This window comes from Poromitra crassiceps (assembly GCF_964638095.1).
Source record: "Poromitra crassiceps genome assembly, chromosome: 21".
Taxonomy (NCBI): Eukaryota; Metazoa; Chordata; class Actinopteri; order Beryciformes; family Melamphaidae; genus Poromitra; species Poromitra crassiceps.
Genome location: NC_139638.1, coordinates 13,622,969 through 13,636,523, shown reverse-complemented (window position 1 = coordinate 13,636,523; position 13,555 = coordinate 13,622,969). Strand labels below are relative to the sequence as shown.

The 13,555-nt window shown below is 46.1% G+C and overlaps 1 protein-coding gene across 4 annotated transcripts in view; it reads right to left on the bottom strand.

Moving 5' to 3' along the window:
- The window catches only part of rapgef1b (Rap guanine nucleotide exchange factor (GEF) 1b), a 90,095-nt gene that overhangs the window by 74,000 nt on the left and 2,540 nt on the right, over window positions 1-13,555 (bottom strand). For 3 of the 4 annotated variants that reach the window (XM_083657508.1, XM_083657509.1, XM_083657510.1), the window contains exon 1: window positions 8,114-8,242. The exons of the other annotated variant lie outside the window; for it this stretch is intronic. In XM_083657508.1, the coding sequence (XP_083513634.1) occupies window positions 8,114-8,198 (85 nt within the window). In that variant the 5' untranslated portion in view covers window positions 8,199-8,242. Of the gene's footprint in view, window positions 1-8,113; window positions 8,243-13,555 lie in introns of those variants that run through there. 4 annotated transcript variants of the gene reach the window in all.

Here is a 13,555-nt window from a genome sequence, read left to right as displayed (position 1 = left end):
TTCAAAGTGCCAAAGGCCACGATGGTGAACTTCTACAACTCCAACCTGCCATCACACCGAGCTATGCTGCATACTGACAGTGACACTAAAGCTGTGTTCACACCGAGCTACGCTGCATACTGACAGTGACACTAAAGCTGTGTTCACACAGAGATATTTATTGTTCTCTCTGTCACTCGATTCAACCCTTTGGAATCGCTCTGTCGCTCTGTTTAAATCGCTCGTCAACAGGCACAATAATTGACGGACATCTGGGGGCTATAACGTTACGCAATGTCATGATATTTGTCCACTACGAGCCACCGTAGATGTTTACACGCTAAGCCTATCAGCGTGCTCCCCTTGCGAGCTCTATACCGGTAGTACAGACTTCACTCTGCTCTCAGCCTGTCAATCAGCTGTCAATGCGATTTGTTGCCACACAATAAACCAGCGGTTTGTTCCAAGCCAGTGTGATCCTTGACTCACTCTCACACGGCAGTTAATCAGCATTGAACAGCGAGCGACTGATGCCAGCGAAATTTCGCTCGAGTTGGAATATTTCATGTCAGTCGCCGAGCGAATTTTCGCCCTATCGCCCTGTCTCTGTCGCTCAGACGCCCAGTGATTTTTCTCCCGGGCGAATATACGCTCAATCGCTCGTTTGCATTGACTTTGTATGTAAACTCGATGCCAGCGAAAAACTTTAATAGGTCGTGTGAACGCAGAGACACTTTCACTTTCAATGGGGGGCTAGATTAACTATAGCCCACGTCCGCTTTCAAACTATAAACCAATAGCAATATAAACTATCCCACACCTACATTTATCTGGAATACGACCATATGCAGTCATCTGTCTGCAACACTCACACACACACACACACACACACACACACACACACACACACACACACACACACACACACACACACACACAGGGTACCCCTCCTGTTCCTTCCCCACTGACGCCAAGACCAATGGTACCATTTCCTGTCCCTTGTCTCCCTCATTCAGAGAGCCACTCCCTCTGTTCTGTTCTGGACAGACTTCCCAATCCAGAGCTGCTCACACTCAATAGCTCAGCTAATGTACACAACACCCCACATCACATAGACAGCACACTCTCTCTCTCTCTCTCTCTCTCTCTCACACACACACACACACCACCTATATAGGGCAGACTCATAGCACAGTACACACACGCACACACGCACACACGCACACACACACACACACACACACACACACACACACACACACACACACACACACACACACACACACACACACACACACACGCGCGCGCACACACGCACACACGCACACACACACACACACACACACACACACACACACACACACACACACACACACACACGTGTTAAAGAAGCTCACTGTGTGCCACACAACACAAACATGCTCTCACAGTCTGATCCTTCAAGTGACCTTCTGGATACGGCAGTTTGCTGCATTTTGGAGCGTTCCATTGGAAGCAGAGTGTGTCAGCAGACTGAAGCTGCTGTGCTGAGAGCTGCAGAGAGGCTGTGCTGAGAGCTGCAGAGAGGCTGTGCTGTGCTGCTGTGCTGAGAGCTGCAGAGAGGCTGTGCTGTGCTGCAGGTTCACCTGGGGTGAAACCAATATGGGCTAAAGAAGAAGACAACGTGCTATAAATACCCAGACTAACTGTCAGTGAGGCAAACATCAAGCAGCAGCAGAGAGAAGACACACTGAGGTGCTACACACACACACACACACACACACACACACACACACACACACACACACACACACACAAGAGGACCAATCACTTCACTGCCCGAGTACAAGACAGAGATGGAGACAGAAGCCTACGCATCAGTGCTCTTGTGTGAGTAAATGGCCTCCAGCAGTGAGGAGTGGTACCACTCTCCCCATGTTGGAGTGGTACCACTCTCCCCATGCTGGAGTGGTACCACTCTCCCCATGCTGGAGTGGTACCACTCGCCCCAGGCTGGAGTGATACCACTCTCCCCATGCTGGAGTGGTACCACACTCCCCATGTTGGAGTGGTACCACGCTCCCCAGGCTGGAGTGGTACCACTCTCCCCAGGCTGGAGTGGTACCACTCTCCCCATGTTGGAGTAGTACCACTCTCCCCAGGCTGGAGTGGTACCACTCTCCCCAGGCTGGAGTGGTACCACTCTCCCCAGGCTGGAGTGGTACCACTCTCCCCATGTTGGAGTGGTACCACTCTCCCCATGCTGGAGTGGTACCACGCTCCCCATGCTGGAGTGGTACCACTCTCCCCATGCTGGAGTGGTACCACTCTCCCCATGCTGGAGTGGTACCACTCTCCCCATGCTGGAGTGGTACCACTCTCCCCATGCTGGAGTGGTACCACTCTCCCCATGCTGGAGTGGTACCACTCTCCCCATGCTGGAGTGGTACCACTCTCCCCATGCTGGAGTGGTACCACGCTCCCCATGCTGGAGTGGTACCACTCTCCCCATGCTGGAGTGGTACCACTCTCCCCATGCTGGAGTGGTACCACGCTCCCCATGCTGGAGTGGTACCACTCTCCCCATGCTGGAGTGGTACCACTCTCCCCATGCTGGAGTGGTACCACGCTCCCCATGCTGGAGTGGTACCACTCTCCCCATGCTGGAGTGGTACCACGCTCCCCATGCCCATGCTGGAGTGGTACCACGCTCCCCATGCTGGAGTGGTACCACTCTCCCCATGCTGGAGTGGTACCACTCTCCCCATGCTGGAGTGGTGTACAAAGCTGTTGTTGTCTGCACAGCAGGCTACTACTTGTCATCGTCTTGACAACCACTGCATATTTATATATATATTTATATTTGCAGAGGACAGATCTCAAATCTGTCTAATAATCAGTACGGCTCAGGGAGAGACTCAAACCTATGCCTTTATTGCCTTATGCATTATGATTCACTTTCCCACTTTCTTTACAAATCTATTTACAGAATTCCGGTGACCGAGTGTTACATGTCTGAACTCTATAAATCCAGAGTGCTGCACGTCTGAACTCTATTTATAAATCCAGAGTGTTACATGTCTGAAGTCTATTTATAAATCCAGAGTGTTACATGGCTGAACTCTATTTATAAATCCAGAGTGTTACATGTCTGAACTATATTTATAAATCCAGAGTGTTACATGTCTGAACTCTATTTATAAATCCAGAGTGTTACATGTCTGAACTCTATTTATAAATCCAAAGTGGTACACGTCTGAACTCTATTTATAAATCCAGAGTGTTACATGGCTGAACTCTATTTATAAATCCAGAGTGTTACATGTCTGAAGTCTATTTTTAAACAGGTTCTGTAATTGGTGGTGGAGGAGACGAGGAACCAAGAGGAAGTGGGTCAAGTGAAGGCAGACATACTCAAGCTGAAAGCCTGTGCTCTGCCTGTGGGGATAAGGGCTCTGTCTAGTCGCTGACAGGATAGGATAGGATAGGTGTGTGTGTGTGTGTGTGTGTGTGTGTGTGTGTGTGTGTGAGAGAGATACTGTTTATGATGAGGATATCAAACCAAGGATTCAGTCATTTGTGTACACAAAGTCACACCCACACACACACATTTGCCATGAACAACCATTACTTATTTGTAGGCCGTGTCAGCTTCTCTCTCTGATCCTGATTTAGACTGGCATCGATCCTGATTTAGACTGGCATTGATCCTGATTTAGACTGGCATCGATCCTGATTTAGACTGGCATCGATCCTGATTTAGACTGGCATCGATCCTGATTTAGACTGGCATTGATCCTGATTTAGACTGGCATCGATCCTGATTTAGAGTTGCATCGATCCTGATTTAGACTGGCATCGATCCTGATTTAGAGTTGCATCGATCCTGATTTAGACTGGCATCGATCCTGATTTAGACTGGCATCGATCCTGATTTAGACTGGCATCGATCCTGATTTAGACTGGCATCGATCCTGATTTAGACTGGCATCGATCCTGATTTAGACTGGCATCGATCCTGATTTAGACTGGCATCGATCCTGATTTAGACTGGCATCGATCCTGATTTAGACTGGCATCGATCCTGATTTAGACTGGCATAGATCCTGATTTAGACTGGCATCGATCCTGATTTAGACTGGCATCGATCCTGATTTAGACTGGCATAGATCCTGATTTAGACTGGCATAGATCCTGATTTAGACTGGCATCGATCCTGATTTAGACTGGCATCGATCCTGATTTAGACTGGCATCGGACGGAAACTGGCACTGACTGTGGGACAGACCCTTCATTGTGTGCCATTGCCCCAACCCAGCCATGACACTAAGTGACTTCAAACACTCAGCGCACACACAGGATGATGTGACTGCACTTTTCTCAACCACCCTACACCAGAACCACCCTACACCAGAACCACCCTACACCAGAACCACCCTACACCAGAACCAACACAAACATGCCCCCACAGTCTGACCCAGTATCCCACAATGCAACAGTCAAAGAAAAGGCAACACAAGGACTAATTTTGGACAAAAACATGACTATATGTGAAACATGAAACATGAAATAATTGGCTGAACTTCAACAGGAAAATGCACGTTTAGCATGTTAGCATGTTTAGCATCACTGGGCTTGTTCAGAAAAAGACGACGCTGTATATTAAGCTGCTGAACTATACAAGCAATGGAAATCTCACTGCCAACGAAGAACTGATGCTTCACAAGAGTAGCTGTGTTTCCATTACAGTTTTTCGCAAAAGAATTGCGATATTTCTACAACTTCGACAATGTACAATTGCGACTTGTAGGCGTTTCCATTGAAGTTGCGTTTGAGTGATTCCCCGTTGCAGCAGCTGCCACAGTGATTACGCACGGGGATCTGCCCCATATCCCGTCCCCTGCATGCTCAAATCCAACCAATGGTCAATGCAAATCCCAACATGAAGTTACAATGCATATAAACGAGCCTGATTATCAATTCAAAAGAAAATGAGTCGCAAAATGTTGCTGGCTGCGTGAATGCAGTCAGCGCGACAGGCAGAGGAAAAAAGGTAGCCTAATAGCCTACAACTGGTCCGATTTAGAGATGGAGGGGGGAAAAGGCTGATTTGGTTCTATAATTGCACCTGAAACGTGTGCAATGTATTAGCCTACTCACAGTCACTGTATTCACTTCAGACAGCACCACCGCACCAGTGTGTGCTTTTCATCCTCTCATCTCGCCGCTGTGCCAAATGCGCGCACACAGGCAGCCTGCTGTCACCATGGACCGATTTCTGCCATTAAACATTATCTAATTTGCCCGGCTACCTTTTGCATAACACTCGTCTTTCTGCTAGGTAGCGTTGCTTCAAAGTTTTCCACTTGCTGCGGAGGTTTTGACACGGCTATCGAACCTTACTTACCAAACTTATTTTCCGCTCCTTTTCCAAGGGATAATATGGGTCACATGACGTGCAAATGCGAAAAATGTGTTTCCATTACACTTTTGCGATAAACTTCTATATCGACACGTCTGAAAAACCACCTCATGAGAGCGAAAAAACTTTTTGCGATATTTGGGAGGTTTTTCGAAATTCACGTGTTTCCATTACCCAATTTCTATTGCGATATTTAGATTTTGCGCATTTCTGAGTGTAATGGAAACACAACTAGTGACAGTTCTCTGCCCTCAGGTCTCTGCCCTCAGGTCTCTGCCCTCAGGACTCAGAGCCCTGCTGGTTTGATTTCCAGCCATCTAATCATGGACTATTTACACCTGGGATGCAAGTGCTGCAATTACCTGGTGTGGGCCGATAGAACACTATGACTGTGGGTCTCAAGGACCAGAACTACCCACTGCTGAGTTACATGCAGAACTACCCACTGCTGAGTTACATGCAGAACTACCCACTGCTGAGTTACATGCAGAAGTACCCACTGCTGAGTTACATGCAGAACTACCCACTGCTGAGTTACTGTACATGCAGAACTACCCACTGCTGAGTTAGATGCAGAACTACCCACTGCTGAGTTACTGTACATGCAGAACTACCCACTGCTGAGTTACATGCAGAACTACCCACTGCTGAGTTAGATGCAGAACTACCCACTGCTGAGTTAGATGCAGAACTACCCACTGCTGAGTTACATGCAGAACTACCCACTGCTGAGTTACATGCAGAACTACCCACTGCTGAGTTAGATGCAGTATTTGTTCCATAGCGATCTTGAGCTTATTAGCCCAGTGAATACATGCAGACAGGTTTTGTAAAGTGATTCATCAAGCAGGTCTTCTAAACATTACAGTCGGCATAAGAAGCACAGGAGCTGTGTTTCATTCATTCAGACCTGACAGTTTTCTGTGCTACAAGCCATTGTTTGTCAAAGACAACTAACTGAAAAGCAATTTAGTATCCGGACAACTGATGTTCATACGTTGAGCCAAACAAAGAAAGTGAGAGAATTTGCAGCATTCTTTGTGCAAGTTAAAGCCTTTTCCTTTACAGCTTATAGTCTTAGTCTATAGTCTTATGCTAGTATTCATTCTCAGTCTCTGTGCGAATGCCTCCAGTTTGCTGAAGACAGGTCGGGTTCTGAGTGAGTGAGTCCATTGCTGCATAGAACCCATAGAACCCTAACCCTAACCCATAGAACCCTAACCGTAACCCATCAGCTGATTCTGCTTTAACACGACGTCAGAAAGTGGAATCGTCCCACAAATGGAGATCATAATGGCCCTAATGTTGACCTCAGCTTTAGGTCTTTGAGAACAATTAGCAAAGCTAGACCTAACTGTGCTTTAAGATTATATTCATATCATAGCATCCTCCCTGCTGCATGGCTCTGCTGTGGCTGAACGGAGACCTTCTCTCCTGTAGGTCTTTGGTGGTGGTAGGTAGGCCTGTAGATCTGTCACCTCCACTCAGTCCCTCTTTATGAAACACACAACATTACTCACTCTCCATAATTAGGGCCATCATCACAGCTAAGGAGACTGGGCTGATCAGGACAGACACACACACACACACACACACACACTGTTTTCAAAACAAGGCATTATGGCACTCGGCACTGTGTAATTACACAATGATGGACTCAACTACCTTCATTATGCAGCTTCCCACCACCAGGGCGGCGCCACTCACACAGCTTCACCAGGGAAGCAGGAAGCTCACTGCAAACATGAATAACCCAAACGCTGTTAACCTCATTAACCCAACACATGGGTCAATTGACAGGCTCAGCTACCGTGGTGAAGGAAGGTTTAAGACACCAACATGAAGAAGCACAGTCCCACAGATTAAACTGATACATGTTCTACAATCTAGATTGTTTGGGATTATAGAACCTGGATGAAGGCCAAAACTCGTGGAGAATACTGCTGGATCCTGAGCTGATGAGACATGGATTAAGATAGAGCTATGGCGGCTGTCTACTAGCTTTGGAGGTGTGGGAAAGCTGCGGCCAAGCGGAGCAGCCTCCTCTCTCTGGCTGGCTCCACCCGAGACTTCAGAGGGAGGAGCCTCCTCTAGAGGGAGGAGCCTCCTCTCTCTGGCTGGCTCCACCTGAGACTTCAGAGGGAGGAGCCTCCTCTCTCTGGCTGGCTCCACCCGAGACTTCAGCGGAGCAAATGAGCACCTTCCAAAAAGCCACACGGGCCAAACAGCACAGTGAGGAATGTCCGCCTGCGTTTCATTCTGCCAGAGAGCCGATTTTACTTTGACATAAAAGCTCCCAAACTGGCAGCAGCTTGAAATAACAGCGTTTCAGAAAGGAACACATCCAAAAAAGAACAATGCATGTCTGCATTTATTCAACACAAAACGCCGGGTGGGCAGATGTTGGAACTTCTGCATGCATGAAAATCTGCAAGTCAGAAACAGAGTCCCCCCCCCCAGTCAAACAGAGTCCCGCCCCTCCCTGCTTAAGAATAATCTCAAATCTATAGCAGCATAGACGACACAATCTCAATAAAGCCTCTTTTCTCTTCATCATCATCGCATTTGCAAAACATCAAAAATATTGAGCATAATTAGTGTCAACAAGGCTGTTTTTTGCTAACACCCAGAACTAGTTCACTTAGTAGGAATGGAGTCCATTCATTCCTACTAAGTGAACTATTGGGCCCACTGTCAGAATAGGAGAGTATTAGGAGAAGTGCATGTGTTTACCTGTGTCCTCATCTAGATCCCCTTGCAGAGACGAGTCTGTGTCCTCCGAGGAGGCTTGGCTCCTCCAGCCTACGTTTCCCATCATGCAAGAGTCTGAGTCCACACACAGCTGCAGGTCCTACAGGTGTTTACAGGTGATGTTTACAGGTGCTGTAACTCTGCTACTGATGGATACAGTTCACGTACGCTGATGACTTGGTGGTGAGACTGGATATTTTCATTCCACCACTCAGATGCACTGCTGAGAGTTAGTCACAAACTAGCATGATCATCCTCTCTTGACTCACGACACCCACACAGCAGAGCTTACGAGGAAATATCTGCAAATAGCTCTGAGAGGAGATGAGATGAAGTGAAAAAACTCTGCAACCTTAGTTTGACTCCCAATCACACACATCTTTCTATTGAGGAGTTCTTCTGGCCAATGTCTGAAGAGTCACAATCATCTTGGGCTGAACTTGTGTGAAGAAGCAGTCTAAGCAGTCACCTCACCGCTGCTCCTGGAGGGGGTCCAACCTGCCGGTATCTGGAGCGGGGGATGTACTGAACAGTGAGTCATGAAGTGAAGAGTCCAGCGGGGGGGTAGATGATCTGCTCCATGGCATGTAGGCCAACACGCAGCAGTGAAATGAGCTGTAGCATCAGCATCCAAGCAAACCCTCAGAAGAAGAAGACCCGGGGACACAGAGAGATAAATAACAGCTGAAGGTCATCATGACTGGAAAAACTAATTAAAAAATTAAAATCCTAATTGCCTTCTTTACTCCCTTTTACAACGTTGCCTGGAGAATCCAGCCATGCTAAAAAAACAACAACAAATAAACAAAAAACTCCTCAGCCTTGAAAATATTTGTTACAAAGAGACTATTGCCGGTCATCCATTTTTCATCGATTATCCTCTTGTCTAGTCGTTATCCAACAAGTAGTCATCTATCCATCCGTCTCCCCAATTCTCTCACTGTTCTGTTCAGTTCCCATCAGTACTCCACCTCTCTCCACCCTCTCTCTCTCTCTCCACCCTCTCTGTCTTTCTTCTAAATCCTTTCCCCTCCTTCTTTTGCCCTCAGCACACACACACACACACACACACACACACACACACACACACAGAACTAATTACAACACAGCTAAAGCTATCTGGGAGCAGCAAGCCTCTCATTGTGTGGGAAAGGCATGGTGAGGTTAGGGTTAGGGCTACATGGTGAAATGGTGAAATGCGCGCTGCTAAATTGCAGCATGTCAAAGCAAGCGAGACCTCGAGCTTTTGCTCTGCGCAACCTCGCTCGTCAGTAATGAGGGAGCGCTCGTCTCCTGGGGAACCCTCTCCTCTCGTAATCACAACAACTACTTTAGTCCTGGTTCAAAGTTCTGGTGACTAAAGGTATGTGGGCCTGGGCCTGCTACTTACTTTGACATGACAGACAAGGGGACAGTGCACAACTGAAGCCCGTACGGTGACCGACCGCGTAACCAAACGCAAAGCCACCAAAATGACTGACACTTATGTGTTAACTCCAGGAATGCTTAAGGGTAAACGCTTGGCATTACAGCTAACCCTTCCAAAGGCAAACACACAGATACACAGTCTCACAGGCTGTGCTGGAGGGGGGGGGGGGGACAGTCTCACAGGCTGTACTGGAGGGAGGGGGGGGGGCAGTCTCACAGGCTGTACTGGAGGGAGGGGGGGGGGCAGTCTCACAGGCTGTACTGGAGGGAGGGGGGGGTCGAGGGAGGGGGGGGGCAGTCTCACAGGCTGTACTGGAGGGAGGGGGGTCGAGGGAGGAGGGGGGGCAGTCTCACAGGCTGTACTGGAGGGAGGGGGGGGGCAGTCTCACAGGCTGTGCTGGAGGGAGGGGGGGAGGGGGGGGGCAGTCTCACAGGCTGTGCTGGAGGGAGGGGGGGGGGGGGGGGCAGGGAGGCTAAAATAAGGAAGTGATGGATCAGTTCCGCTGTGGTTGGCTCCTCCCACTCACTGTCCAGTTACAGAGGAGTCTGAGGGCTAATTATAAAAGAGCACCAGTCACCACACTGTTACCAACACTGGCATGCCAACACATGTGTGTCACATCATGTGTCTCTATAGCAGGGTCAGGGTGTGGGGGGTGGAGATAAGAACATAGAAGAAGCTAAGAAAATCACTAAGACCTGTTTCATAACTTGCTTCTTAAAGTCATGGAGTTGTGACAGTGTTGTGGGATCAACTTGACCGGGGAGTGGAGAATGTACTACTGTAGAGACTGTCAGACATTGGTGTAACAACAAACATACTCATAAGACTTTTCCATTTCTTTGATGGAAATCTAACAGTTAACAGCAATGCCAAATGTCAATGATGTATGTATTTTTTCTTTTTTCTTTTCCTGTGTCTGAGCCTGTTTGTCTCGTTCGTTTATTGTTCTATAAAAAAAGTGAAAATGAAATATAAAAAAAAAAGAGTAAGCAATGGATCATTTTAGATGGCGAAAATACAAATGAAGGGGCGGAGATAGAAAGACTAGTATACATTGCATCATCATAAACAAAGACATATGATGAGTTGGAGCTCAGCCAAAGTTTCTACCGATCTTCATGAAACCGCAAATTGCGTCATATTTGTGGTGCAACAGTGACCGGCTCCGTCAGAGAATTCCCCGTTCATTTTCTCCACAGATGTTTCCAAAAATCCTCATATCAAGAGTTTTAAGTCTGGAACCAACAAGCCAACCATCCAGCTACTGAATCAACCATCCAGCTACTGAATCTACTGTGAGTGACCCAGGCCCGGTTCTACAGGGGTGCAAAAGCATGCATTGCACCCTTATTTTAATTGTCTGCATGCTCAGTTGAAAAGTAAAAAAAAAAAAAAAAAAAAAAAAAAAAAAATGCTACAGCTGCACACTTACTGTTTAAACTTGAATTATAGTTGTTGTTTTTCTTTGTTCTTTGATGTGATTTTATGGCTTTTTGGCACCTATATGTAACCTTTTAAGGTTGAGATAATTGTATTATCATTATATGGTCCAAATATTCCAGTAAAGCACTTGAAACACTTGAAATATTCTTGCTTAGGTGGTATCATTCTACTTGAAATGATGGTCAAATGCATTATTTTTAGTAAAATAACATGTCAAATTTTTCGGGCGGCCGGCCTTTGGCCGGCCACCCAAATGGGCCCGGCATTCGGCCGGGCATCTGCACCCCTTCCTATCTGGGATGCACCCCTAGTCATCTTGTTCTGGAACCGGCCCTGGAGTGACCATAACAACACATTTCACTGAGCAACAACAATAAATAGAAACGGGGGAAACATATCAAAAGTATAATCCCCCCCCTGCTTTTTGTGTGTGTTATGAATGGAGAATTCTCTTATGGAACCAGAGCTGTGAAAATGTGGGTGGTTGATCTCGATTGTGGAGGAATTGTAGCTTTAACCCATTGATACCTGATGATGCAGCATTTGCGTGTATATCCCTCATTTGTGTGTGTATCCCTTTAAGACCGCGAACCGTGTGACGCGGTTTGCGGTCTTAAAGGGATACACACACAAATGCTGCATCAGGTATCAATGGGTTAAAAAGAGTTTGGCTTGAGGAGATCATTGAAAACAGTCATTGTTTGCAGTTGTACAAATTAATGTATTCTGGTTCACGGGTCATTCCATTTTTGCCTTATTCAGATGTGTTTTTTGCATAGCTCAAGCCTTGCAACACGAGGACGACGACATGTTGGTTCACGTCCTCAGCCCAAAGATCATGAAGTCAGACAAGATGTGCATCTCTTGGTCTCCCCCCACTCTCTAAAGAGATGTCTATTCCCTCTGTTTTCCTGAAAAATCGATGAGATACTTATCTTTCATCACTTGTTGAGTCTTTGCAGTGGTACTTAAGCCATATAGTCATAGCTAGGGCTGCACGGTTATGGTCAAAATGATAATCAATCCCGATTATTTTGATCAATATTAAGAGCACGATTATTTAACATGACTACTCTTTGCCTTTGAGAAGCTCTCTGTTCTCGACTCAAGCTGAAGACTACACGTTTGTGCTTTGGAAGAGGGGCAGATCGCACCACTGCGAGAGAAATGGGTGCGCTGGATTTACAACACAAGACAAAAGAAGAGAAACATTGCTAAATGGAATCTGACATGTTTTTATCTCGATTTTCATGATTGTGGGAAGCCAAAATCTTGATCACGATTGATATTTGATTAATTGCGCAGCCCTACTCATAGCGAAGATATTGTACAATTCATTTTTGTTGGTCTCAGTTACTCTGATGGCAGCTGCCATTTCCCACACCATCTTAATGCTGTCATTGATACTTGTCATACTTTCAATCTTACATTTGTAGTCATTTAACATTTTAGTGTTGAAACATTTGCCAGAATGTTTATATTCTTATTTATGTTCTATCTTTGCTGCTTCGGTCATTATTATGACACAAAGCCAACCCAATAAGCGGAACTTATTTCAATAAAATGTCAACTAAAAAGTGGTTTGCACTGATTATTACGGTCTCCCATGGTGGCCTTTGGTGGAAGAAAATAAGTTAAAAATATATATTTTTAATTGCTGCAGCTTGGCGGATTAGCTAGGCCTATATACGGTACTAAAATGGAAAGCGGAGTCTCATGAATAGTTTTAATATAGGCTATCTATGATTGTATGTACTGGACCTACTGGTATTTACATCAGTCACATATAGGTAGCCTACATATTTTTTTCCCATGAGTCAAATTAAATGTGCCTTTTTTGTAAGTCATTTTCTCTTGTGCATAAAGAAAGCAAGGACACCACTCGCCAGGGCTAGCTGCTCACATGTGTTACTGAGCATTACTGAGGGTGGAATACGACTGCATGTGGTTGTTCCATAGTTGTTTAGCTACATTTAGTGCTGGCCTGGGCAACGTATCGATATTATATTGATATCGTGATATGAGACTAGGTATCATCTTAGATTTTGTAATATGGTGATATGACATATACACTTAACCTATATGACATATGTGTTGTCTTTTCCTGGTTTTGAAGGCTGCGTCATGATTATTTATCAAAAATGTTATTGTGTAAATATTTGTGAAAGCACGAATAGTCATCCACAACTATATTGTCGCAAAATCGATATTGAAGTATTTGGTCAAAAATATTGTTGTGATATCTGATCTGAGTCCATTTTAATCAGGGCCCAGAGAGTGTACAAACATAAACAACTGACAAAAGAAAGACACACGTGCCGACATCTTCCATCTTCCTCTGGCCAGTTCATGTTCTCACTGTGGAACATCTTCCTCTGGCCAGTTCATGTTCTCACTGTGGAAGCTGGAAGTGTTGGGATGAGAGATTGCTTTCCTGTTGTTGTTAGCTTTGGGCCGACACCAGCGCGGCGCAGGCACAGCCTGTGTTTGTGTGTTGCTCTGCTCAGTGATGGATTGGGTTTGGAGTTGGGGACAGTGACAACAAGCCA